Raw genomic sequence first — 26,562 nt, forward strand, 5'->3', positions numbered from 1 at the left:
TGGTCCTTTCAACTAAAGAAGAAACATCCCACTTCAGGTCATTAATGAACATAGAGTTCAATGCTACCTGGGTGGATTCAGCATCTAGAAGAAAACCAGAATTTTTTAAAAAACAATTTGGAGTTGGGATGCCTGGGTGGCTCAGTCCATTGAGTCTCCGACTTCTGCTCAGGTCATGATCTCACGATTCGTGAGTTCAGGCCCCAGGTCAGGCTCTGTGCTGACAGTGTGGAGCCTAGAGCCTGCTTCGGATTCTGTGCTTCGGATTCTCCCTCTCTCTGCCCCTCCTCTGCTCGCACTCTGTCTCTCCCTCTCTCTCAAAAATAAATAAATGTTTAAAAAATAATTAAAAAAATGAAAACAATTTGGAGTCTATTATAGTAGCCATGAGGAGATTCATCAGGCTTTTGTGTGCAGGCCTGAATTTTGTTCCCATCAACGGGCTTAGGAAAAGCTACTGTCATTGCTCAGTGCGGATTTCTTGCAAGTGTTCTAGCATCTTGCCAAAAGTTAGGAGTCTGTTTCTCTAAATATCCTTCAGGATGTTCCCAGTGGGCTAGTTTCATCCAGTGTGGCCCTCACAAATAAGCATGTGGACTAATGGATATGAATCTGAGAAACTAGATTGCTAAGTTTGAATAAGTAGGTTAAATTCAATAGCAAGCTTATGGGGATCGTCAGTCACTTTAGAAAAGTCTTTAAGTGTGGCTTACATAGTTCCCTTGGTGCTGGGAACATGAGAAACTTGGAGTTTCTGTAGATCCTCAGGAGAGTCCATTTTAAAGAGGCAGGATTTAGTAGGTTCAGGAGAGGAAGCAGGGAACATTTCAGGGGAAAAAGGAGGTTTGGCAGTGAGAATAAAGGAAAGTGGCACCTGATGGGGGGCCTGACACCAGGTGGCTGCCTTGAGTCTAGAAACAAAGAAGGTAGGGGAACAGAAAAAGAGGTCTCCGAAACCATTTTGACTTTGTTCACTTGTTGCATCAGTTAATTTACTGATTATTACGACGAGACGAATTCAGGATCCTGGAAAGGATTCAGAAGCCTCAGGGTACCACCTAAAATAGGCATCAGCCTTCTTAAGATTTTCTCTCTCTGCCCCTCTCCTGTGCACGTGTGCCCTCTCACACTCTCTCATTCTCAAATAAATGGATAAAATAGGTGTCCTATTTAGGTTTGTTTGTTTGTGTTTTAAGGAACTGTGCTCTCTAGCTTACTTTTGAATAAAACAAGTTTGGGGAGATCAAAATTTCTCCTTGTTGGCCATTGAAATTCTAAATTCCTTTTGGTTAACTCGGTCCATTTAGTCATAAATGTGCACGCGGATGGATCCACTTTAAAACATAAAGCAGCTGGAGTCCAAGTAGGGGCCAGGTACCCTCAAAGCATTTTGATGACTGGATTCCCATTTTTTAGATGTTTTTCTGTAAAGAGAAAAGTTCCTGAACACCACAGCTTGAACAGAACAACCTGGTTCCAAAAGAATCAGACCGAAAGCCAGTATGTTTCCAGTAGGAACAGTCCAGTTCCAAATGGGAGTCAGACCATAGGCTAGTGCGTTTCCAGCAGGCATAGTCCAATCCCAAAATGAGTCGGAAGGAATGTCAACACAGACTGGTACAATTTAAACAGGGACAATTGGTTCTAAACAGGAGTTGGACTAAAGGTCATTACGGTTGTAACTGAAACAGTCCAATTCTGTAAAGCAGTCAACGAGTACTCTCATTTAAAAACAAAACAAAACAAAACAAAAAACACAAGTCTTTAAGACAGATCCCAAATAAAGCCTGAAGAGCTCAGATACAAAGAGAGAGGAACTTGAATCCTGGAGAAATCTTACCCTCAAACCCCAGGATTGGCAAGAAAGCAGGGAGTCCAATGGACTCTGTGGGTATGGGCACCTGTTTGTTTCCTCACCAGCTTTGGCATTGTTGGGGGTTTTCTCTGGATTCCACTTCTGATCACCAGGTAATGTGACCCTTAAAAATAAATTTGCCTGTTGTTTTACCAGCGAATATGGGTTTATTCAGCAAAAGCAGAGAATTATAGTGAGGGACAAGCAAGCTGTGGCAAAACCATAGGCAAGTCTGCAGAACAAAGGACAGGAACACACTTTTATAGAGGGAAAGGGGAAGTAGGGAAAGCTCTTATAAATAAAAAGTCTCCTGGAGCAAACTGGGAGTTGGAAGAATAGTGGCTTCTCATTGGCTGGGCTTTTGCCAGGGGAGCCTTTCCTCCCCTGCTGGGACTTGTTCCTTTCTTACTGCTAAGGCAGCAGTTGAGGAGGAGCAGTGGCCCATCGTGAGAGCTCCCCTGTCCACTGATTCCATTCTAAATGACATTTCCCTTTATTCATTTTCAGAAACCAGTAATAATAAGATGACAGTTTCAATTTTTGTAGCACTCCAGTATATATGTTTTACTGCACTTGCCTAAATTATGTATTCTAAATAGCCTCTATTCCACATACAGACTGTAATAAACAAAATGCTTTTGATTTACTCACCTTTATGTCAAAAGAGGCAAATATATGGCAGGAAGTAACTTAGAAGTAATCAGTCTCTGGGGTGCCTGGGTGGCAGAATTGGTTAAGCATCTGAATCTTGGTTTCAGCTCAGGTCATGATCTCACGGTTAGTGGGTTCAAGCCCTGCATCAGCCTCTGTGCTGACAGTGCAGAGCCTGCTTGGGATTCTCTCCATGCCCCCCCCCCCCCCAGCCCATCTCATGCTGTTTCTTTCTCTCTCAAAATAAATGAATAAACTTAAAAAAAGAAAGAAAGTAATCAGTTTCCATGTTATTCTAAAGCCGTGAACATTCCAGCCCTCTGTCATGTGGCTTGCTCTCTGGAGGTCTTCCTTTGTGTCAACACTGGGACCATCTTGGCGTTCAGTGCCTTACTGAGTGCATGCATCTTGTGGCTGGTCTCACGGCCACAGTTCATTTTAACACATAATGATTACCTTCCATGTTTAAGACTTTTTTCCTACTCCCTTTCTTGTGTACCTTACAGGTGTCTATGAATTGGTTACCCTACAAATCTTCTCTGCTTGGGCTTTTAATTGGTTCTAGGTTGTTGAGTGTATGTATGTGTATACACGTGTACACATACATGTGTACAAAGTTCACATGTGCAAATAAACATTTTTCTCATATTTATGTATCTATACAATGTAAATATTTTTGCTCGGGTATTCCTCCTCGATTTCCTCCTGCCTCACTTGTCTGTTCTCCACATCAAATTCTTCCATTCTGCTCTGATCCTTTTCTCTGCACTATAAATATGTGTTGGCATGTGAGAGGGGAGCGTGGTATTCATATACCTTTGAATGACAACACAATCCTCCTGTACTTTTTTTTGACCGAGTACATCGATTCCAGAGCTCTGCATGGGCATCTGTGAGGGAAGAGAGAAACGCCTGTGTATCCAGCCTGACCCGTCAAATAAGTACTAGAGATCAAGGGACTGACAGCTGGAGCACCTCCAGAATCCATCCAGATCCCATTAGCATTTATTTTCTCCTCCTTCTAATTTGTGCATGCATATACTGTGTCACTTGGACTAGTTTCCGAGCCACCTGGGGAGCCAGGTGGGTTCAGGCACTTCTTAATAGTGACTGTGATGATCTGGGCACAGCAATTACCAAGTCTCAAAAGTAATTTAATGATGTTTATTGTTTGTAGTCAAGTAGGAAAATATTCTCTAGTAATTACTATTGATTGAATACCGGTACTGCTGAGTGTTTTTTGTGTATTTCATGTAATCATCACTGCCTTCATAAGGCAGATACTATTTATTTCTCTAGGAATTTGAGGTAGAGATGTTAAATGCTGAGAAAACTTTAAAAACATTTTAGAAAACACTTAATGTGAATTAAAATGTGGGATCATGGCTAAATTCTAGTTATTAAAATAATTTTGTTCAGTTTAACAGAAGAATTTTCAAAGAATTCTGATTAGTGGAGGTATTATTATAGAGAGGTTTCTGGGGTCTCCCCATGCCCTGTTAATCTAATCATCTGCTGTAATGAGTTTATTTCCTCTACATTTCTTCTTTGCAGTCCTTGAGCCTACCCAACGCTCTGAACTGGAAAAGAATCAGGAGATTAGGGTGGATATAGGTTTGGTGGCTCACACCAGGGCAATAAGGGAGCAAATGCTGGTTATTTTTAGGCAGAGTTCTAAGCTGATAAATCACCAAATGGCACACCCTTAGGGGCTATTTCAGTTTAGTAACAAGAGGTGGAAGATAATGTTTCAGCAGCTACAGAAAACAGTTGTAGAGTTCATCCACCAGAAATGTGGCCCAGCTCCATCGATAAGGGAGTGGATGTTGCAATGTCTTCATTGTAGAAATTGCTATGTGTCAGTTGAAGAGTAGAAAATCAGGGAATACGTATGATGGAATAGTGCTCGGGTTTGGACTGACTACAGAAGCATGAGAAGAGAGGGAACATGGCAGGAAGAGTCACATGGCTGAGTGACTGGTGAAGGTTCTTGAAGCCAGTCATGGGAAGCTAATACATTTTGCCACTTCTGGGGGCTTAAAAGATGCCCTTACTGAAGCCAGTGCTAAAGACATGATTTGACAGTAGTGTTAGACTGTCTAAGACAGAACTCTGAGACTGGGATACCAGTCGGAGAAGTGCCCAGAACCTAGACTAAATCTTTGCAGAGATTTGGGAGGGGAAAAAAAGCAGATATTTTCTTTCTTTTCTTTTTTTTTTTTTTTTTTTTTTAATGTCTGTTTATTCTTGAGAGACAGAGACAGAGCATGAGCAGGGAAGGGACACAGAGAAAGAGAGACACAGAATCCGAAGCAGACTCTAGGTTCCTAGCTGTCAGCACAGGGCCTGACCTGGGCTCAAACTCGCCAACTGCGAGATCATGACCTGAGCTGAAGTCAGACGCTTAACCCACTGAGCCACCCAGGTGCCCCAAAGGCAGGTATCTTCTAGCACTGATACATAGATTACATGAGGCTCTTGAGGCGACATTGATTCTTCACATGTCACCAATTCACATTAACCTTTCAGAAGGTAGAACTCTAGTTTAAGATTTCTGAAATCACATGTGATTGTGTATGCAACATAGGGCAGAAACACTAGGTGGGAAAATGAGCTTCTCTGCAAACTTGGGTTTGAGTGCTGTCGTCTGTATTGTTGTTAAGAATGTGCCTCTAACATATCCATCTAGATGTAACTATCCAACTCCCATCAAGAAACTGCTTTTGACGTTTCACAGCGATGCACCTCTCCTTGCAGCTATAGGGGTCCAGTTCCGTGGTATACCATAAATCTCGACCTACCGCCCTATAAAAGATGGCATGAATTGATGGCTGACAAGGCACCAGCGGTATGCTGACTGTTAAATCTTCTGTTTGTGACCTTACTCAATACAATTGCATTTTTAAAAGAACCGTTCATGAAAGTACATACCAGGTATTTTAAAGATACGGTTTTGATACTTTCCTCCCATTAACAGTAACAGAAGAAAAGATGTCATTTTTCTGTAGCTTCCTGCTCTTTTTACTAGCCTTTGCCTTTTGTTTCTGTATCGTCTACCTTCATCTTAATCATATGGCCTGTTAAAGATGTATTCTCTGTATATATTAGATTAAAATATTTTCAAACAGCACTCTGCTTATGTATGAATAAGTCAAAAGGTCTGTATCTGTTTTCATTTTACCATTATTAATCTTAAATGTCAACACTTTTTATGTCTATTAATTAAATTATTTATTTTTCAGCTAAAGGTTATAATGAATTCCCTGAAGAATATGATAAATGCTTTTGTGCCAAGCGGAAAAATTATACAGATAGTGGATCAAAAGTTGGTAAGAAATACTATTCCCCACAATAAATTTTAAACATACACACATCCCCACATACATGCAGAGTTCAAACAAGGCTTTTGTATTTAAAGACGTACTTTGACAACCTCTTCTAAGGAGGTTGGATGAGTTTGCATTGATTCTAGACCACCTGTCAACCTTAGAGGTACTTAAAATTCTGTGTTCTGGTAGTATTAGAGTAATAGGACACAAAATAGCATGGCAAATTGTGGCAGTTGACTGCCCCTTCATCTGTTTGTTTGTTTGTTTTTTTGAAGTATGGACTATTTTATACAACAATGGGCAAATGATGTTATTTCATCTGGGAGCATGTCATTTCTGTCCCCTCACACAGTGTGTTGACTCTTGAACTCTACAGGTTTGAATTGGGAAGGTCCATTTATACCTGGATTTTTTTCAGTAAAGTACTGTAAATATGTTTTCTCTTAACAATTTTTTTAACTTTTTTTTGTTAACATAGCTTTTTTATTGTAAGAATACAGTATAAAATACATATACAGAATACGTGTGAGTCAGTTGTTGATATTATCAACAAGGTTTTTGGTCAACAGTAAACTGTTAGTAGTTTTAGGGAAGTCAAACATTACACAGAGATTTTCAGCTGTATAGGGGGTGAGCTCCTAACCCCCACGTTGTTCAACATTGTTCAACAGTCAATTATACATTTGCAAGTTCACTATTGGAAATTGGGTTTGTTTGTTTTTTTTTTTTTTTTTTTTTTTTTAAGTACATTGCCTGCAATCCCAGGACACATTTCTCTACCTGTGTATGACCGGATGACATATTCAGCCCAGCTGCATACTTGATGGGGTCCCTCAGTGGCTGTGAAACTCACTTGGGTTGTGTGTTTCTTGTAGCTATGTATTCACCATGTCGATTCATTTCCCTCCTGGTCATGCAGGACGACTCCATTTCTTCAGCTCCTTTTTAATTTAGGTGGAACCAATGGAAAATCTAGGTCCTGGCCCTTAGAACCTCTGAGGGATCCTCATCTCCCTGTTTCAGTCACGGCTCTGGACCCTCAAAGTTCCGCAGGGTACAAAGGACTGGGGAGGACACCATAGGCCTAGGGCAAATGTTTTACCTCAGCACTTAGGACATTTGGGATTGGATAGTATTTTCCTGTAGAGGCTGTCTGCTCATTGTGGGATGTTTAGCAGCATCCCTGGCCTCTACCCACTGGGTACATCCCTTCATTTGTGAGAACCACAGGTGTCTCTGGACATCACCAGATGTCCCCTGGGGGTGAAACCACTCCTGGTTGAGCATCACTGTGTCCTAGAGGCTAGATGATCTAGGCATATAATCCCTGTGACCCTTGCACCTGCCAGCCACCACCCCTGTTACCCCTCATGCTTGTGCTCTCAGAGCTTTTAATTGAGGTATCCCATGGGGCGCCTGGGTGGCTCAGTTGGTTGAGTGTCCGACTCAGTTAGTTTTTGGCTCAGGTCATGATCCCAGGGTCATGGGATCAAGCTCTGTGTTGGGTTCCAAGCTGAGTATGGGGTCTGCTTGAAATTCTCTCTCTCTCTCTGTCTCTCTCTCTCTCTTTCTCTCCGCCCCACCCTTCTCCCCCTCTCTCCCTCTGCCCCTCTCCCCAGCTCGCGCTCTCTCTCACAAAAAAAAAAAAAAAAAAAACAAAAACAAAAAAACGGTGTCCTTCATGTTCATACTAACCAGACCTCCCCAAAATACAAAGGTTGGCAGGAGCAGCAGATAAGAGGCCCCTGCTGTCCTCCCCCGCCCCCGCCACTCTCTGTGCCAGCAGTGAGGGCAGCTGGCCCAGGCTTTGCATTCAGACCATATTGGGGTTTTTCCCCCTTCAAACGTTGGATTTTAAGGTTGGATCAGTCAACCTAATAACCGTATCCTTCGACATGTTTCTTACATTGTGAAACATGAGAGTTCTCATCGGGAACAATGTAGTAGTAATAGATATTGTATATGGTGGTCGTGAGGATTAAATCACGCTGTGAATTTGAAGCACAGTGCCTGGATATAATAAGTGGTTAATAAATGTTCAGCAAGTCCTCTTTGTATTCGCAGGAACATCCCATTTGTGTAATGCTTTCAATTCCTAAAGGAAAAACATATGCTTAGTTAGGTAACATGACACATGAAGACCAAGTTGGTGACAAATAGGACTTGTAAAAGGTTTACACATTATTTTATTAGCAGCAGGCTGTGAGCTTAAATTGTTATCTCCCTGATAGTGAATAGTTGCATGTGAGAATAAAATTATATGTCCACAGGGAATTTGCCCCTGTGTCCCTTTTTTGTGCCCAGATCGTGGTCATGCACCGTGGCCCAAGAAGCCAGTAACGAAGACAGAAGGCTTGGTGAATGACTCAAAGACAGATTTGTTTTTAGGAGTGTGGGAAGGAAGTAGTAATGAGGGTGTAGTGCCAAGGTAAGAGGGCGGGTTTGGGCAGAGATAAGGGGTAGTTGTGATGTTCCTGTGTCGTGGGCCCTGTTAGCTTATCTGAGTGCAGTTATCTTTGCTCTCTGGAGAAGAGGTGAAGTGTGAGGCAGGAAAAACAACCCTAGGTCTTTGCATCATACTGAGAACAGCTAAGTTTAAGGGAATAAAGGCAAGAGGTCAAGACTGAGGGCCCAGTATTGAGTCTTATGTAGAGTCTTTTAGAAATATGGGATGTAAAAGTGCCTTAAAAATAACTAATTATTTACTATGGAGGGGCATCCAGAGCAAACTATATGTAAAACAAACAAACAAACAAAACCACAAATCTCAAAACAGCCCTTTAGGTCGAATGATTGGTAATTTATTTGTTTTCCAGCCTGGTCTACTTGGCAACTTTCCTGGTCCTTATGAGGAGGAAATGAAGGGGATTGCAGCTGTTACTGACATACCTTTAGGTAAAGTTCCCTTTGCAGCTTTTAAAAGATTTAATAAAATACTTTAAAATGTTTCTGTTGAGGTATTTTTCTGTTGAGATACACTGCATAGATCTTAAGTATACAGCTCAGAGTTTTTAATATGCATACATGCATGTAATCACAACTCAGATCAAGATACAGAAAACTCCAGATGCGCCTGGGTAGTTTAGGTGTCTGACTTCCACTCAGGTCATGATCTCACGGCTCATGAGGTCGAGCCCTGCATCGGGCTCTGTGCTTACAGCTCAGATCCTGGAGCCTGCTTCGGATTCTGTGTCTCCTTCTCTCTCTGCCCCTCCCCTGCCCGTGCTCTGTCTCTCAAAAATTAATAAACACTAAAAAAAAAAAAAGGATACAGAAAATCTGAGCAATGCAGAATGTTCCATCATGCCATCTCACAGACAGTACCGCATCCCCAGGTCACTGCTTATTCTGACTTCAGCATACAGTAGTTTTGCCCCTTTTTAAAAAATGTTTATTTTTATTTTTGAGAGAGAGAGAGAGATAGAGCACGAGCAGGGGAAGGACAAAGAGAGAGGGAGACACAGAATCCAAAGCAGGCTCCAGGCTCCGAGCTGTCAGCACAGAGCCTGACGCAGGGCCAAACCCATGAACCATGAGATCATGACTTGAGCTGAAGTCAGACGCTTAACCCACTGAGCCACGCAGGTGCCCCAGTTCTGCCTCTTCTTGAACCTCCTAATTACACTGTGATCTCTTGTGTCAGGTTTCTTGTACTTATCATTATAGGTAGTATGCTACTGTATAAGTAGTATGTTTGGGCGGTTTCTAGACTTGGGATATTAAGCATAAAGCAGTTAGGAACATTCTTGTATCTGTCTTTTGATGGACTTATGCCACTCACTTGTGTTGGATATATATTTGTTTATGGGGTAGCTGTATTTTAGCCTTGTAGATTCTGCTAACCAGTTTTCAAAGTAATTGCATCCACAGACAATCAGCATAGTACAAGAGTTTGTTTTCTCTACTTGATACTTCTCCACCTGCTAGCATCAATATTTTTCATTTGAGCCATTTTGTTGAGTGTGTAGAATCCCATTATTGTGTAATTTGCTTTTTCCTGATGACTGTGAGATCGTACAGCTGTTGGTCTTTCCTTTCATTGGTGAGTGTTTTGTTTTTGCTTCTTTAAAAAAATGGTTTAAAAAGGTAGTCTACCTGTCTCTCCTTCCTTCTCAAGGCGAAATGTTTGTTGCAGTCTGGCCCATTTTTAACTGGCTTCAAATAATTGTTAAGTTTTTATTTTAATTCCAGTTAGTGTTTTATTAGTTTCAGGTGTACAATTTAGCCATTCAGTAATTCTATACATTGCTCAGTGCACATCACCTATTTGACCCCCTCCCCCACCTCCCCTCTGGTAACCATCGGTTTGTTCTCTGTAGTTAAGAGTAGGGTTTTTGATTTGTCCCTCTCTCTCTGTTTTTTCCCCTTTGATTGTTTTGTTTCTTAAATTCCACATGTGAGTGAAATCATATGGTATTTGTCTTTCTCTGACTTATTTCACTTAGCATTATACTCTAGCTCCATCCATGTCATTGCAAATGGCAAGATTTCACACACACACACACACACACACACACACAAACACACACACACACACACACAAACACACACACACACACACACCCCACATCTTCTTTACCCATTCATCTCTTGATGGACACTTGGGCTGCTTCCATATTTTGGCTGTTGTAAATAATGCTGCTATAAGCATAGGGGTGCATGTATCCCTTTGATGTAGTGTTTTTATATTCTTTGGACAAGTACCCAGTAGTGTGATTGCTAGATTGTAGGGCACTTCTATTTTTAACTCTTGGAGGAACCTCCATATTGTTTTCCATAGTGGCTGCACAAGTTTGCATTCCCAACAGTGCAGGAGGGTTCTTTTTTTTCCACATCCTTGCCAACCCTGTTGTTTCTCATGTTGTTTATTAAAATAAACCATTCTGACAGATGTGAGGTGATCTCACATTGTAGTTTTGATTTGCATTTTCCTGATGATGAGTGATGATGAGCATCTTTTCATGTGTCTCCTGGCCATCTGGATGTCTTCTTTAGAGAAATGTCTTTTTGTGTCTTCTGCCCATTTTTTAAATTGTATTATTTGGGTTTTTTGGGGGGTGTTTGGTTGTGTAAGTTCTTTACATATTTTGGATATTAGCTGTTTATTAGATACGTCATTTGCAAATATCTTCTCCCATTCTGTAGGTTGCCTTCTTAATTTTGATGTAGTTCCAATAGTTTATTTTTGCTTTTGCTTCCCGTGCCTCAGGGGACCTATCTAGAGAAAAGTTGGGATGGCCGATGTCAAAAATTACTGCCTGTGTTCTTTTCTAGGGTTTTTATGGTTTCCTTTTTTATAGTTAGGTCTGTCACCCATTTTGAATTTATTTTTGTGTATGGTGTAAGAAAGTGGTCCAGTTTCATTCTTTTGTGTGTTGCTGTCCAGTTTTCCCAGCACATTTTGTTGAAGAGACTGTCTTGTTCCCATTGGATATTCTTTCTTGCTTTATTGAAGATTAATTGACCATATAATTGTGGATTTATTTGTAGGCTTTCTATTCTGTTCTATCTGTGTGTCTATTTTGGGGCCAGTACTATACTGTCTTGATCACTAGAACTTTGTAACATAAGTCCAGAATTGTGATGCACCAGCTTTGCTTTTCTTTTTCATAATTGCTTCTGCTGTTCAGCATCTTTTGTGGCTCCATACAAATTTTAAGATTGTCTGTTCTAGTTCTGTGAAAACTTCTGATGTCGTTTTGATGGAGATTGCATTGAATGTGTAGATTGCTTTGGGTAGTATAAATGGTTTTAAGGAATTCTTTACATATTCTGTCTATAAGTCTGTTGTCAAATGCATTCTGAGTATCTTCTCCCAGTCTGTGGCTTGCATTTTTACTCTTTTACTGGTGTCTTTTAATAAGCAGAAGTTCTTAACTTTAATGAAGTCAAATTTAATTTGCTGAAAAAGACTTTTCCTGCAACGCTAATTTTATTTTTGAGGTACCAAAGTGTTAGAGTTGTTGTTTTAAGTAGACAGTAGTACCTTGGTGTTACAAGAGAGATGATTGAGAATTACTGCAAATCAATAGTATTTATCAACAAAAGTGGCTAGGATTTTTATTGCTTTTTGCTTCTTTAAAAAAATGATGTAAAAAGATGGTCAGCATACTAGAAATATGTTCTCGCAGCCCATGTGAGAAACAAGTATTTAATTCCTTTATTATGTAAAGAATTCTATCAAATAAATACCACATATAAATATCTGGAGAGAAAAATGGATTATAAAGATTAACAGATGATTTGTAATAAGAGAAAATGAGGGCAGAATCTTACCAAAATGGAAATAAACATTAGGTTAGGATGGGAAAAAATGTTAAGCTTTACATGTTAACATAAAATGCGACAGAGATAAAATGTGCCGTATATCTTTAAATATTTAATTAAAATAATTGTTTTTGTTTGAGTATAGTTGATACACAATGTTACATTAGTTTCAGGGTTACAGCTAGTGATTCAGTACATCGCTCTATGCTCAGCACAAGTGTAGTCCCTCCGTTCAGCATACAGTGCTGTTACAGTACCACTGGCTATATTCTCCATGCTGTGCCTTTTATTCCCAGGATGTATACCTTTTAATTAAATGCTAAGTGTTAGTATTATACAGTTTTAGAAAATTATTCAAAAATTAAAATGTTTTAAAATGGATTTTCTTGGTAGCTCGGCACTAATTTTATTATTTTATTAATAGTTCCTCACCTTAGAAATATTTGTCACTTCTTAAAATATGAGCAAGGTGTTTTTGGGTGGCTCAGTCAGTTAAGTGTCCAACTTTGGACATGATCATGATCATGATCTCACCGCGCATGGGTTCAAGCCCCAGTCGGGCTCTGTGCTGATAGTTCAGAGCCTGGACCCTTTTTCAGATTCTGTCTCCTTCTCTCTCTGCCCCTTCCCTTTTCATGCCCTTTCCGTCTGTCTGTCTGTCTGTGTCTCCCTGTCTCTCTCAAAAATGAATAGATATTAATAAATATTATATTTATTTTTAAATATTAAAAATATTTAATATTATTAATTATAATATATTTTATAATATATAATTTTATAATATAAGTGATATTATAATATATATTAATATTAATATTATATAAATATTATATTATAAATATAATAAATAAATATGTGAGCAAAATAACATGTTCAGTATATAACCAAGAGCCAGATGTGTTAAGTCACCATACATTAGTGCCCTCAAACAAAAGTAAAATGCAGCACATTGATGAAAAATCTGGACATCGTATTGCAATACAATTCCAACGTGCCCACATAGCTGACCCTTTGGGGGCTTGTTTTATCTTGTGTCTGTAGAGTACAGGCTGGTGAGATCCCACCACCTGACCAGCTCTTCAGGCATGCTCCAGCTGTCTGCAGGCATGTACAAAGCAAAAATTCGCACAGTGATGATTGTCAACCTTTTCTTAAAAAAAGAATTTTCTAACAATGTCATGGTACTGTATATTGACCAAGAAATGTCCTATCTTTTCTCATAGGTGAGATTATTTCATTCAATGTCTTCTATGAAATTTTTACCATTTGTACTTCAGTAATAACAGAAGACAAACAAGGTAATTGTGTGCTGGGGGAGGGCGGGCAGTGCAAAGTACAAAGTAAAAGAAAATGTAAATGGAATTAGAACTTGTAATACCCATGCTTACTTTTCAAATTCAGTGTATGTTGCATATAGTTTTATAGATCTTAGCAAATTGTTAACGGTGAATTTAAAACTACCCTTATTTTGAGACCACTGTAATGCCTCTTAAAGTTTAATTCAGGTATGCAAAAAACTTAGAGGGAAGAAGTGTTTTGGGACCGTAAACACTCTTACCCTTCCTCCTAGTCTCCTTACACTCTTCGTCATGATTTGGTGTAAGTACTCACAGGGGTACTTCATTATCTTTATATATATGATCATCCGGCCTTCACTCGAAGCCCGGGACAAACCTCGTCACATCATTTCACAGCCCAGGGACCTCACTTTCCCATGTTTTTTTCTGGCCGGTACTCAGGTTGCAAGGCACAGGATGATGTACCCTGACTCACTTTATTTTTGACCTCTACCTTGGGTAGAAAGTCTGCCGGTACTTGACCCTCGAGGTGTTCAGCTGTAGGTGACAATTCCTGACGGGAAGGATGGTGGCAGGTCACATGAGGTGAGGCTAGGACAGCTGTGTCCAGGTAGCTGACACAGTGGACCGAAGAACGACTCCTCATCCTCTTCAGACACCCTAATTTTACCTGGAACCCTGTGCGTTCAGATGATTGTGAGGGGATCTGGTCAGTGTGCCAGGCACAGCCGTTTGATCTTGTTAAGGCTTATGATCCTAGGATGCTGCTTAAATTCTTACTGTTGGACGGAATAGTTGTATCAGTAAACTAGAACTATATGTCCAGCTTTTAGTTAGAACCAGTGATGCTGTCATAACTGCCATGATATGTGTCTTCTTTCTTTATATTAGGTCATCTACTACATGGGAGAAACTTGGATTTTGGAATATTTCTTGGGTAAGTAAAGGACGCAGTAGAACTCTTCTTCCCAAGAGTAGTTTGTATTCCATTGATGAAAAGTAAATCCCAAATCATGCCCAAAATAGGCCCAGAAGTGAAGATCCTGTTTCTTAGTTTTGAGACAAGACGGGCACACTGTTTGGGTCTGTAATGGAGTTGCACCTAGTGAACACACATCTGAACACACATGTGGAGGATTGGAGGCCCCAGATGCACATCTGGTTTACTGCTCATAAGGGAAGAACAGTATTGTATTTTATGTCTTCCTAACTTTCCTGAAAAAACTAGAACAGGGCTCTGTAATTAGAGACCTACATTTGAATCTGGGGTTTGCTATTTAATAGGCTGTGTTATGTTGGGTTATTTAACTTCTCTGAGCCTCAGTTTTCTCCTGTGGAAAATGGGGGATACAAGCACTCCTGTTGCAAAGTTGCAAAGTTGTGAGCACTCCTGTTGCAAAGCACTCCTGTTGCAAGGGGGGGTCCCTCCTCCCCCCTTGAGGGACCAGGTAGGTGAAGACCTAATTTAGTGCCTGGCCATCGTCATCATATTCACCCTTATTACCATAATTGTTCTTAAATATCACTGAAATTTGTCTTTTGTAGGTGGAACATAAATAATAATACCTGGGTCGTAACTGAGCAACTAAAACCTTTAACAGTGAATTTGGACTTCCAAAGAAACAATAAAACTGTCTTCAAGGCCTCAAGCTTTGCTGGCTATGTGGGCATGTTAACAGGATTCAAACCAGTAAGAAATCTACTGTTAAATAATTTTACAGGTAGCTCTGGGTCCTGCTTTTATTACTGCCTGTGAAAGGTGGGGTCTGAGGAAACGAGGACCTAGAAAGAATATGAAGCCTCAGTTCATCCCTTTGTACTTCTTGTCACCTTCATAGGTATGAACTTGCATGGTGGGGAAGAGTAGAAAGGGAATGAAGGCTTGTCTCAGGGAGACTGTCAGGAGGAAGAAGCGTGTGGCTGGATGGTGAGGACCGGGAACGTAATGTAAACCTGGCATCTGGTCCTTAGTCTGCCATTCAAACAAGTTAGGCATGAATTCTCTGCATTTTGTTTTCCTTGTCAGAAAAGTGTGACCAATAATATTCCACCTACTCGTGTCACACGCTGCATGTGAAGACGCATTGAACTTAATAGAACGTGATGATATGGTTTTGACTCATCTTTGCATCCCCCCCATCTCCCGTTCCAGGATTTGGTATACCAGTATAAAATGAGGGGGCCTTAAACAGGATGGTTGAAGTTTCTGATCTCATTGCTTTGTCTTGTTTTCAGGGACTGTTTAGCCTTACGTTAAATGAACGTTTCGGTGTAAATGGTGGTTATATGGGTGAGTAGAGAGTTCTTAAATGGGAATTCCATAGATGTTTTCAGAGGAAGGCTGAACTTTGTATTCTGGTTCACAGCCTAATTCCAGGCCTGTGACACTGTGTGTATTTGATTTCTTCCAGGTATCATAGAATGGATTTTGGGAAAGAAAGATGCCATGTGGATAGGGTTTATCACTAGATCAGTCCTGGAAAATAGCACAAGGTAATCTGTTTGATTGCTTTATTATCAAATTTAATATTTATTCATTTTAAAATTATTTTATTGTTTTTCTTGGAGATAATAAGCAACATAAAACATTCTGTTAGTTTCAGGTACAGCGAAATGTTTTGGTATTTGGATATATTGTGAAATGATCTCCACAATCAGTGTAGCTAACATCCATCACCATATGTTGCTACAGAAATTGTTTTCTTTGTGTTGAGAACTTTTAAGATTTACTCTCTTAGCAGCTCTCAAACATACAATACAGTATTATTAACTGTCATCACCATGTTATACATTACATCCCCAGGACTGACTTATTTTAGAACTGGAAGTTTGTACCTTTTGACCCGCAACACCCATTTTGCCCACCCTCTAGCAATGACCACTCTGTCTTCTGCATTTATGAGTTTAGTTTTCTTAGATTCTACATGTAAGTGATAGCATAAGGTATTTTGTCTTTCTCTGTCTCCCTTATTTCATGAGCATAATGCCCTTAAGGTCCATCCATGTTGTCACAGACGGCAGGATTTCCTTCTTTTTTATGGCCGAGTAATAATCATTGTATGTACACACCACAACTTCTTTATCCATGCATCCCTCAGTGGTTACTTGGGTTGTGTCCATATCTTGGCTTTGGTAACTAATGCTGCAGTGAGCAGGGGGCTGCAGGTATCTTTTAAAGTTAGTGTTTTGTTTTCTTTGGATATATTACCAGAAGAGGAATGACTGAATCATATGGTACTTCCATTTTTATTTTTCTGAGGAACCTCCATACAGTTTTCCACAGTGGCTGTACCAATTGCATTCCCAACAGTGCAGAGTTCACTTTTCTCCACATCCTCACCAGTACTTATTTCTTACCGTTTTGGTAATAGCCATTCTATCAGGTGTGAGGTGATAACTCATTGTGGTTTTGATTTGCATTTGCCTAGTGAGTCCTGATGCTGAGCATAGTTTTCATGTACTTGTTGGCCATCTTTCTGTGTATCGTCTTTGGAAAAATGCCCAGTCAGATCCTCTACCCATTTTTAAATCAATTTTTTTATGCTATTGAGTTATATGAGTACGATATTGTGATTTTTTTATAAGAGATAGATATTTGATCTGTTTTCATTTCTGGGTTCACAGCTCCCCAAATCCTTGAATTTCCTAAGTGTTGAGAGTGATCAAGGTGTCTTTTGTCATGTTAATGAGGCAACTTTTGGAAAGCACCAAAGGGTGGGGCCTGGTGGCCTGTGAAGGAAGCCATCGATTACAAGGTTCGAACCTTCAGGGCCACCGGATATCCAGGAAGGGTAGAGGGGCTGGAGGTAGAATCAGTTGCCACTGGGCAGTGATTTAAAGAGTCATGCTGATGTAATGGAGCATCCATAAAACCCCAAAAGGAAAGGGTTTGGAGAGCTTCTGGGTTGGTGAGCACAGAATTTTGGGGAGAGCGGCATACTCTGAGAGCATGGAAGCTCTGTGCCCTTCTCACCTGCCTTGCCCTATGCATCTCTTTATATGGTTCTTGCTTCGTATCCTTTATCATATCCTTTAATAAACTGGTACACGTTTCCTTGAGTTCTGTGAGCGACTGTAGGAAATTAATTGAAGCTAAAGAGGACCTTGTGGGAACCTCCAGTCTTAGCCAGTCAGCTAGAGGCACAGGTAATGCTTACAACTGGCTGGATGGGGCTTAGGACTGACCTCTGAAGTTAGGGATGGAGTACAGTCTTATAAGTCTGAATCCTTAACAAGTGAATCCAATGTTATCTCTGTATAGATAGTGTCAGAATTGAGTCGAATTCTTGGACACTTGAGGATGTCCAAGAATTTCTTGGTGTTAGGTACAGGGAACCCCCCCATGATGTTGGGCCTAAGGATCATAAAAGAATGAGTTCTTTACATATTTTGTATATTAACTCTTTATCAGATAATAAAATTTGCAAATACTTTCGTCCTTTTCACTGGATTGCCTTTCCATTTTGTTGATGGTTTTCTTGCTGTACAGAAGCTTTTTAGTTTGATACAGGCCCACTTGTTTTTGTTGCCTTTGCTTTTTGTGTCAAATCCAAAAATTCATCACCAAGACTAATGTCATGGACTTTATAGCCTATATTTTATTCTGGTTTTATGGCTTTAGGTCTTATGTTCAGTTCTTTAATCCATTTTGAGTTGTGTTTTGTGTATGGTGTAAGGTAGTCGTCTAGTTTCATTCTTTTGCATGTTACTGTCCTTTCCCAATTGTATATTCTTTGCTCTGTTAATGTAAATTGACCATATATGCATGGATTTGTTTCTGGGCTCTCTGTTCTGTTGATTTGTCTGTCTGTTTTATGCCAATATCATCCTGTTTTGATTACTACAGCTTTAAAATATAGTTTGAAATCAGGAGGTGTAATGCCTCCAGCTTTGTTCTTTTTTCTCAAGATTGCTTTGGGTACTTGGGATTCTTATAGTTAAATTTTAGGATTATTTGTTCTTTGAAAAATGCTGTTGAAGTTTCAACACAGATTGCACTGAATCTGTAGACTGCTTTGGATGGTGTGGACATTTGAAGAGTATTCTTCCAATCCGTGAGCATAGAATATCTTCCCATTTGTTTGTGTCTTTTTCCATTTATTTTATCAGTGTGTTATAGTTTTCAGTATACAGGGCTTTCGCCTCCTGGGCTAACTTTCTTCCTAGACATTTTATTCTTTCTGTTGCACTTGTAAATGGGATCTTGTCCTTAATTTCTCTTTCTGGTAGTTCATTGTTAGTGTATAGAAATGCAACTGATTTTTGTATATTGATTTTGTGTCCTGTACCTATGCTGAGTTCATTTATTCTAACAGTTTTTTAGTGCAGTCTTTAGGGTTTTTGTGTAGAGTGTCATATCATCTGTGAATAGTGACAGTTTTACTCCTTCCTTTCTGAATTAAATGCCTTTTATTTCTTCTCCTTGCCTAACTGCTCTGGTTGGGGCTACCAGTACTTGTGCTGAATAAAAATGGTGAGAGTAGACATCTTTGTCTTGTTCCTAATGTTAGAGGAGAAACTTTCAGCTTTTCACCATTGACTACGATGTTACTTGTGGGTTTGTCCTATGTGGCCTTTATTATGTTGAGGTATGTTCCCCCTAATACCCACCTTGTTGAGTTTTTATCATGAAAGGATGTTGAATTCTGTCAGGTGCTTCCCCTGAATCTGTTGAAATGATCATATGCTTTTTATCCTTCATTTTGTTATCGTGGTGAAACACATTGATGTGTTGATGTTGGTCCGTTCTTGCACCCCTGTAATAAATACCATTTGAGTATAGTGTACGATCGTTTTAATGTATTGGTCGTTTATTTTAAATTGCTCATATTAAAATAGAAAAATATTTTCTAGCTACATTGAATAATTATTTCAGAATTTCTTTGGTTAACCTTTGACATTCATAGGGAGTTCACGGTGTGTGTGTGTGTGTGCGCGCGCGCATGTGCGTTTAAAGCAAATGAGCTCGTTTATTTAAAAAGTGCTAGGCATAGGGGCGCCTGGGTGGCTCAGTCAGTTGAGCGTCCGACTTCAGCTCAGGTCATGATCTCACTGTTCATGGGTTCGAGCCCCGTGTTGGGCTCAGTGCTGACAGCTCAGAGCCTGAACCCTGCTTTAGATACTCTGTCTCCCTTTCTCTCTCTGACCCTTTCCCACTCATGCTTTGTCTCTCACTCTCTCAAAAATAAGTAAACGTTAAAAAAAAAAAAAAAAAAGAATATGTTTCTCAGATACTTTTGTTTTCCCTTAGTTTCCACAACTAAATATTTTTCATTCCAAGTCCACTAAAAATGTTTACTTTTTTTTTAAAATGTTTCTATGTAGTTATGAAGAAGCCAAGAATATATTGACAAAAACTAAGATATTGGCCCCAGCATACTTTATCCTGGGAGGCAACAAGTCTGGGGAAGGTTGTGTGATTACGAGAGATAGAACACAATCTTTGGATGTATATGAGTAAGTACATTTGTTCAAACAAAGTAAGTAGAAACTAAAGCATAGACTGACATATTTACAGGTTTAAGGCATGAAACCTAGTCAGAATCTCTGTTTGTATTTAGACTCAACCCCAAGCAGGATAGATGGTATGTGCTACAAACAAATTATGACCGTTGGAAAAGTCCTTTCTTTCTCGATGATCGCAGAACGCCTGCAAAGATGTGCCTAAACCGGACAACTCAAGAGGTACAGTCACAATGTCCTATGTAGAAATAAACGGTGACGTTTGAAGCTTATCTTAGTTGTGGCATTTTTCTTTGGCCTTTGAGGAACTTATAAACTTCCTGTTATTCAGTATCTCTGGACAGTCTGTACTGAGTTTTTGTTTTGTTATGAATTGAAAGAGCAAAATTTTACAGTACTTGCCTTTTTACTCTAATGTTGGGACACCACTCTGTAGCTGAATGACAAGAATTAAAGAGGGCAAGAGGAGAGAGAAAAAGTGACACATTAGAACCATTAACTCTTCTAACAGTGACCCCAAAGGAAATTCTTTTAGGGGTTTCTGGGAGGTTGACTGAAGAAAGCCTTTGTTTCTAATAGCCCATTGTGTGGATAACCCTCCTGACATCAGCATTTAACTTAATGAACAAAATTACTTCTGTGTTTTAGAATATCTCATTTGCGACCATATATGATGTCCTGTCAACAAAACCTGTCCTCAACAAGGTATTTTTAAAATATACATATATTTATAATTTTTAATTTTAATAAATTTTAATTGTAATTTCATATTTTTAAAACATGTATGTATATAATTTACTTTTAGGGAAATAACCTGGGCCTGTGTTTTTATCTTTCCTTGTTATCGTGGATCAGTCAGAGCTAGAACCCCCAAGTCATGTTCTGCTTAAGGTTGATTTTTAAAAATGTTTTTTGTGTGACTAAAACACTCACTCCTGGGATATGACAAACTGATTAGTGTGGTTTGAGGTCCAGACTGATCAGAGTATGGTTTCTGGTTTTACCTCCATGACGTTTCAGTTAAATACAGCCTTTTACCTTCGACTTCTCCCTGTCAGAAATCTCACACTGTACACTACAATTAGCAACTAGAACTCAACGAAGTCTCAAGTCTGTTTTCAGATGGAGCTTCGTGCGTGAGTTTCCCCCGCTGTGTTAGAGATGCGTTAAGGATAAGGATGGCCACAGCCGGGCTGTTTATCCTCCACGGAACCATCAGGCTCTGCGTGAGCTGAGGACGTGGGGTGTTACAGCACTGGTGGTGAAGCAGCGTGCTACTCAGGAATCAGATCTTGTAAGGAATTAACGGGATTCTCTCCAGAGCCTGTTTATATTCATGATCTGGAGTAATGGTTCTATTGAAGTCAGTTGTTTCAATTATTATTGTTTTGCTGTGGCATTCTTAAATGGTGAGATGTAAATATTAACTTATTAACTATTTGGTTCTTTGTATATTTATTTTTGTATCTTTGTATACACACCGTTTATATACTATTTTATACTAAGTAGCTTCATAAAGCAACTCGACGTGTATAGAAATGCTAATGTAAGTCAGGACGTCGTTGAATTGGAAACATTTTTCAAATAAAAGTCCCTTTTCTTTCAGCTGACTGTATTCACCACCCTGATGGATGTTACCAAAGGTCAATACGAAACTTACCTGCGGGATTGCCCAGACCCTTGCATAGGTTGGTGAGCACACACCTGGCGTCTAGAATGCTGTGTGGCATGAAGGTGGAAACTCACCCGTGTCCGAGTAGTACGGCTGTCTGACCTCCTTCCAAGACTGAGACTCGGGGCAGTTTCTCTTTGGGGCATGAGTCCACAGACCATTTTTGCCCTAACAGTTGATTACTCTCATTTATGATTAACTTCGTTACAGAAACCAATCACCTAGAATTTGCGGTTTCACTCCACTTGGACGTTTGGGGACAGGGACCTCGTGGAGCCCACCTCCACAGAATAAAGCAAGAGTCCCGGTGGGCATTGACTCGAGCACATCTGTACACCATTCCGTCTTTCACTTTAATCTACATATTGGTATGGTTTTCCGTACAGCAGTCTTTTCCTTCCGATTCTTTTCAAATTAACATACCATGGTCTTTGCTGTTTTTGACAGCAATGTGGAGGAGACATCCACCCACCTGTGTAGTTCTCTTAACAGGCAGTAGTACTGGAGCCTTTGACCCTGAATAGAAGTACTTTTTTTGGGTTCATGAAGTAATCCGTATGTGAAGGCAGCCTTTTGTACACAGAACTGAAATGTTCCCTTTTTCATGATTAGTCTACCTCCCAGTCACTCCAGGCATTTGTTAACTTCAAAAACTGAGTCCTAGGTTCTGTGAGTTAGTAGTAAACAGGTCAAAGCCTTGTGGAAATCGAGAGGTGAATCCATAAACTCTCACAAATGTTGTTCACTTAATACATTTTTAGTTTGTCTGATCGTGTATTTCTTAAAAACCTTACTAAAAATGTCTTTCATAAATCTGTTTATGAAAAGTGCTGACGGAATGTGTTAACCTTTCAAACTTTCACACCAGTTGGGTGAGACTGTATCCACTTCATTTTGTATAATGTCACTTGTATTCATGACGCTCAATAAACAGTCGTTGGAAATAGTGTTGGCAGACACGTGTGCTGACGCAGTGTGGACCTACGTGCTGGAGATCCAAGCTGAACATACCTGAATTCAGTTACAAGGCTTGTATAGGTGGGTTCTTCAACTTAAGACTCACTGGTCACTAGCTGACGTGACTAATCCTTTCATCTCAACCCAGTGCTGTCAACAGTGTGTAGGTGTCCAAAGGCTACTTTTCTCCTGGGAGGAGGAGGTGCTTCCACAAAACTGTAGTGATGCTCATGTTAGCTTAGTGAGGCTAGAGGAATTACAGGAGGATTTGTGTTAAACTTCCAATTCTACCCCTGATAAAAATGAAATGAGGCAGACTTGGATTTTTTCCTGAAATAATAGCCTTCCTTTTGATATTTATAATAAATAGGTGAGATGCTGTTTCAGACCCAATTCCTCAGGACTCATCAGAGAATATGGAGGAAACAACTAGCATGGAGGTTTTAGGTAGCATTGTTTAGTGGCAACAATGCAGTTATAAATTAGGATACGGAATAGAAGCCTATTTGTGTATGTCCTCGTGTCTACAGTGTAGAAGCATGACCGGGAGGGTGTTTACCAACATGCCGACAGCGGTTCCCACTGCTGGCTTAACTTGGAGAGGACACGTGAATGGGATGGCACGCATACCTGGTTTTCCTATACGTCGCTTTACCGTCCTTCACAGATAGTGTTTTCACAAAGAGGTCTGTGGCGACCCCGCATCATTGACGCAGGTCTATCGGTGCCATTTTCCAACAGCTTTTGGTCCCTTTCTGCTGTGTCGTATTTTAATAATTTGTACAGCATTTCAGACTTTTTCATTGTTACTGTATTTGATATGGTGATCCACCCACTGGCCATTTGCCCATCTCTCTCCCTGGGCCTCCCTATACCCCAGGACACAACAGTCTTGAAATTAGGCCACTTAATAACTTGTTTATTACATTGATTTATTTTTGTGAGAAAGATTGAGACAGAGCTTGAGCGGGGAAGGGGCAGAGAGGAGACACACAATCCAAAGCAGGCCCCAGGCTCTGACCAAGTGTTCAGCGGCACAGAGCCCGACTCAGGGCTCGAACCCACGAACCATAAGATCATGACCTGAGCTGAAGTCAAGACACTTAATGGACTGAGCCACCCAGGCGCCCCAGCCCACTTAATAACTTTACAGTGGCTTCTAAGGGTTCCAATGCAAGGTAAACCATATATCTCTTTCTTTTTTTCCTTGGAAAGTCTGTACCTCTTATAATCCCCTTAGTTCCCCACCACCCCCACCTTCTCTAGCAACCACAGGTTTTCTGTATGTACAAATCTGGGGGGCAGGGGGTTGTTTTTTAGATTCCACGTATGAATGAAGTCACATGGTATTTATCTTTCTCTTATTCCACTTAGCAGAATACCCTCTAGGTTCATCCCTGTTGTTGTAAATGTTAAGATCTCATTCTTTTTTACAGCTGGGTAATACTCCGTTTTATATACATGCATACACCACATCTTCATCTATCAATGGATACTTTGTTGTTTCCATATGTTAGCTTATTGTAAATGATACTGCAGTAAACATAGGGGTGCATGTATCTTTTTGAATTAGTGTTTTCTTTTTCTTGTTCTTTGGGTAAATAGCCAGTAGCAGAATTATTGGGTCATGTTTTAATTTTTCCAGTGTTTTCCACAGCGGGTACACTAGTTTGCATTCTCAGCAGTGCGCGAGGGTTCCCTTTGCTACACATGGTTGCCAACACGTTACATCTTGCCTGATACTAGTCACTTTGACTAGTGTGAAGTGCTATCTCATTGTGGTTTTTATTTGCATTTCTGTCATTAGTGATGGTGAGCATCTGTATGTCTGTTTTGGAAAAATGTCTTTTCGGATCGTCTACACATTTTTAATCTTTTTTTTTTTGCTATTGGGTTTTAGGAATTCTACATATATTTTGGATATTAACTCTTTATTGGTTACGTCATTGACAAATCTCCCATTAAGTAGGTTGCTGTGTCTGTCACTTTAAATCAGAAGCTCACAATGACGCAGCTCGCTGAGGAAGGCACATAGAAAGCCAAGAAAGACTGAAAGCTGGCCCTCTTACACCAAACGGGCAGGCCAGGTTGAGAATGCAAGTAAGTTCTTGAAGGAAACTGAAAGTGGCATTCTGGTGAACACATGAATGATAAAGTGAGACAGCCTTATTGGTGATAGGGAGAAAGTTTGAGTGGTCTGGATAGATCATCAAACCAACCACAGCATTCCCTTAAGCCAAAGCTTAATCTAGAGCAAGGCCCTAACTCTTTTCAATCCTGTGAAGGCTCAGAGAGGTGAGGAAGCTTCAACAGGAAAGTAGAAACCTGGCAGAGATTGGTTCATGAGATTTAAGGAAAGAAGCCTTCTCCATAATATAAAAGTGCAGGATGAAGCGGCAAGTGCTGATGTAGAAGATGTAGCAAGTTATCCAGATAACTGATGCAGGTGTCTAAACAATATATATATATTTTTAATTGAGAGAGAATGTGCGAGTGGGCAAGAGGGGCAGAGGGAGAGAGGAAATCTTAAGGAGCCCGATGTGGGGCTTGATCCCACAACCCTGGGATCGTGACCTGAGCGGAAATCAAGTCGCACACTCAACCGACTGAGCCACGCAGGTGCCCCTAAACGACAAATTTTCAGTGCGGGTGAAGTAGCCTTCTTTTGGAAGAAGATGCCATCCAAGACATTCATAGCTAGAGAGAAGTCAATGCCTAGCTTCAGAGTTTCAAAGAACAGGCTGACTCTGTTAGGGGCTATCGAAGCTGGTGATTTTAAGTTGAAGCCAATGCCCACAGGCCATTCTGTAAACAAAGCACATCTGTTGGCAACATGGTTTACTATTTTAAGCCCATGATGGACACCTAACAGCTCAGAAAAAAAAATTTCTTTCAAAATATTACTGCTCATTAACATTGTACCAAAGAGCTCTGATGGCGACGTACAACATGATTTATGTTGTTTTCATGCGTGCTAACGCAACATCCTTTCTGCACCCCATGGATCAAGGTGTATTTTTGACTTTAGAATCTTACTTTTGAAGAAATACCTTTTGTACGGCTGTAGCTGCCACAGAGCGATTCCTGAAGTGGATCTGGGCAACGTAAACTAAACCTGGAAAGGATTCACCATTCTAGATGCCACGAAGAACGTTTGTGATTCATGAGGAGAGGTCAAAATATCAATGTTAACAGGAGTTTAAAAGAAGTGGATGCCGACACTCAAGGATGACTATGAAGGTTCCAGACTTCAGTGGAGGAAGTAACTGCAGATGTGGTAGAAATAAGAGAATTAGAATTAGCTTGATGATGTGACTGAACTGCTGCATTCTCGTAACACTTGAATGGATGAGGGGTTCCTTCTTATGGATGAGCACAGACAGTGGTTCCTGGAGAGACAATCTACTCCTGGGGAAGATGCTGTGAAGACTGTTGAAATGACAAGAAAAGAATAAAACTTAGTAAAACAGCAGGAGGGCTTGAGAGGATTGACTCTAATTTTGGAAGAAGTTCTACTATTGGGAAAATGCTATCAAACAGCATAACATGCTAGAGAGAAATCTGTGAAGGGAAGTCAAGACAATGGCAAACTTTAAGAAATTGCCACAGCCACCCCAGCCTTCAGCAGCCTTCAATATTGAGGCAACACCCTTTATCAGCAAAATGATTACAACTTGCTGAAAGCTTGGATGACGGTTAGCATTTTTTTGCACTAAGATACTTTCTAATTAAGGTATGAACTTTCAGATATAATGCCATTGCACAGGAAACAGGGTACAGTATAAACATAAACTTTTACATGCCCTGGAAAACCAAAAACATCTGACTCCCTTTATTGCAATACTTGCTTTATTGTACTGGTCTGGAACCAAACCTGTAATATCTCCAGTGGATGCCTGTATCATTTTTTTAAGTGTCTTTATTGAGAGAGAGAGAGAGAGAGAGAGAGACAGAGAGAGAAAGAGAATGAATCCCGCAGAGCCCAATGTGGGGCTAAAACTTATGAACCGTGAGAACATGACCTGAGCCGAAACCAAGAGTCAGACACTTAACTGACTGAGCCACCTAAGG

The 26,562-nt window shown here is 40.2% G+C and overlaps 2 protein-coding genes across 21 annotated transcripts in view; one reads left to right on the forward strand and one right to left on the reverse strand.

The window, feature by feature from the left end:
* ASAH1 (N-acylsphingosine amidohydrolase 1) overlaps positions 1-21,844 on the forward strand; it is a 48,838-nt gene extending 26,994 nt beyond the window's left edge. The window contains exons 3-14 of the mRNA XM_015086778.3: positions 5,264-5,354; positions 5,749-5,835; positions 8,652-8,730; positions 13,326-13,400; positions 14,292-14,337; positions 14,946-15,090; positions 15,636-15,690; positions 15,812-15,893; positions 19,725-19,856; positions 19,961-20,084; positions 20,511-20,567; positions 21,469-21,844. Of these exons, the coding sequence (XP_014942264.1) occupies positions 5,264-5,354; positions 5,749-5,835; positions 8,652-8,730; positions 13,326-13,400; positions 14,292-14,337; positions 14,946-15,090; positions 15,636-15,690; positions 15,812-15,893; positions 19,725-19,856; positions 19,961-20,084; positions 20,511-20,567; positions 21,469-21,558 (1,063 nt within the window). The 3' untranslated portion in view covers positions 21,559-21,844. The remainder of the gene's footprint in view (positions 1-5,263; positions 5,355-5,748; positions 5,836-8,651; positions 8,731-13,325; positions 13,401-14,291; positions 14,338-14,945; positions 15,091-15,635; positions 15,691-15,811; positions 15,894-19,724; positions 19,857-19,960; positions 20,085-20,510; positions 20,568-21,468) is intronic.
* Positions 21,845-23,389: 1,545 nt separating this feature from the next.
* PCM1 (pericentriolar material 1) overlaps positions 23,390-26,562 on the reverse strand; it is an 82,942-nt gene continuing 79,769 nt past the window's right edge. For all 20 annotated transcript variants that reach the window (XM_027077209.2, XM_027077204.2, XM_053216336.1 and 17 more), the window contains one exon: positions 23,390-25,920. In XM_027077209.2, coding sequence (XP_026933010.2) covers positions 25,790-25,920 — 131 coding nt within the window. In that variant the 3' untranslated portion in view covers positions 23,390-25,789. The remainder of the gene's footprint in view (positions 25,921-26,562) is intronic.

The sequence above is a fragment of the Acinonyx jubatus genome, chromosome B1, assembly GCF_027475565.1.
Source record: "Acinonyx jubatus isolate Ajub_Pintada_27869175 chromosome B1, VMU_Ajub_asm_v1.0, whole genome shotgun sequence".
Lineage (NCBI taxonomy): Eukaryota > Metazoa > Chordata > Mammalia > Carnivora > Felidae > Acinonyx > Acinonyx jubatus.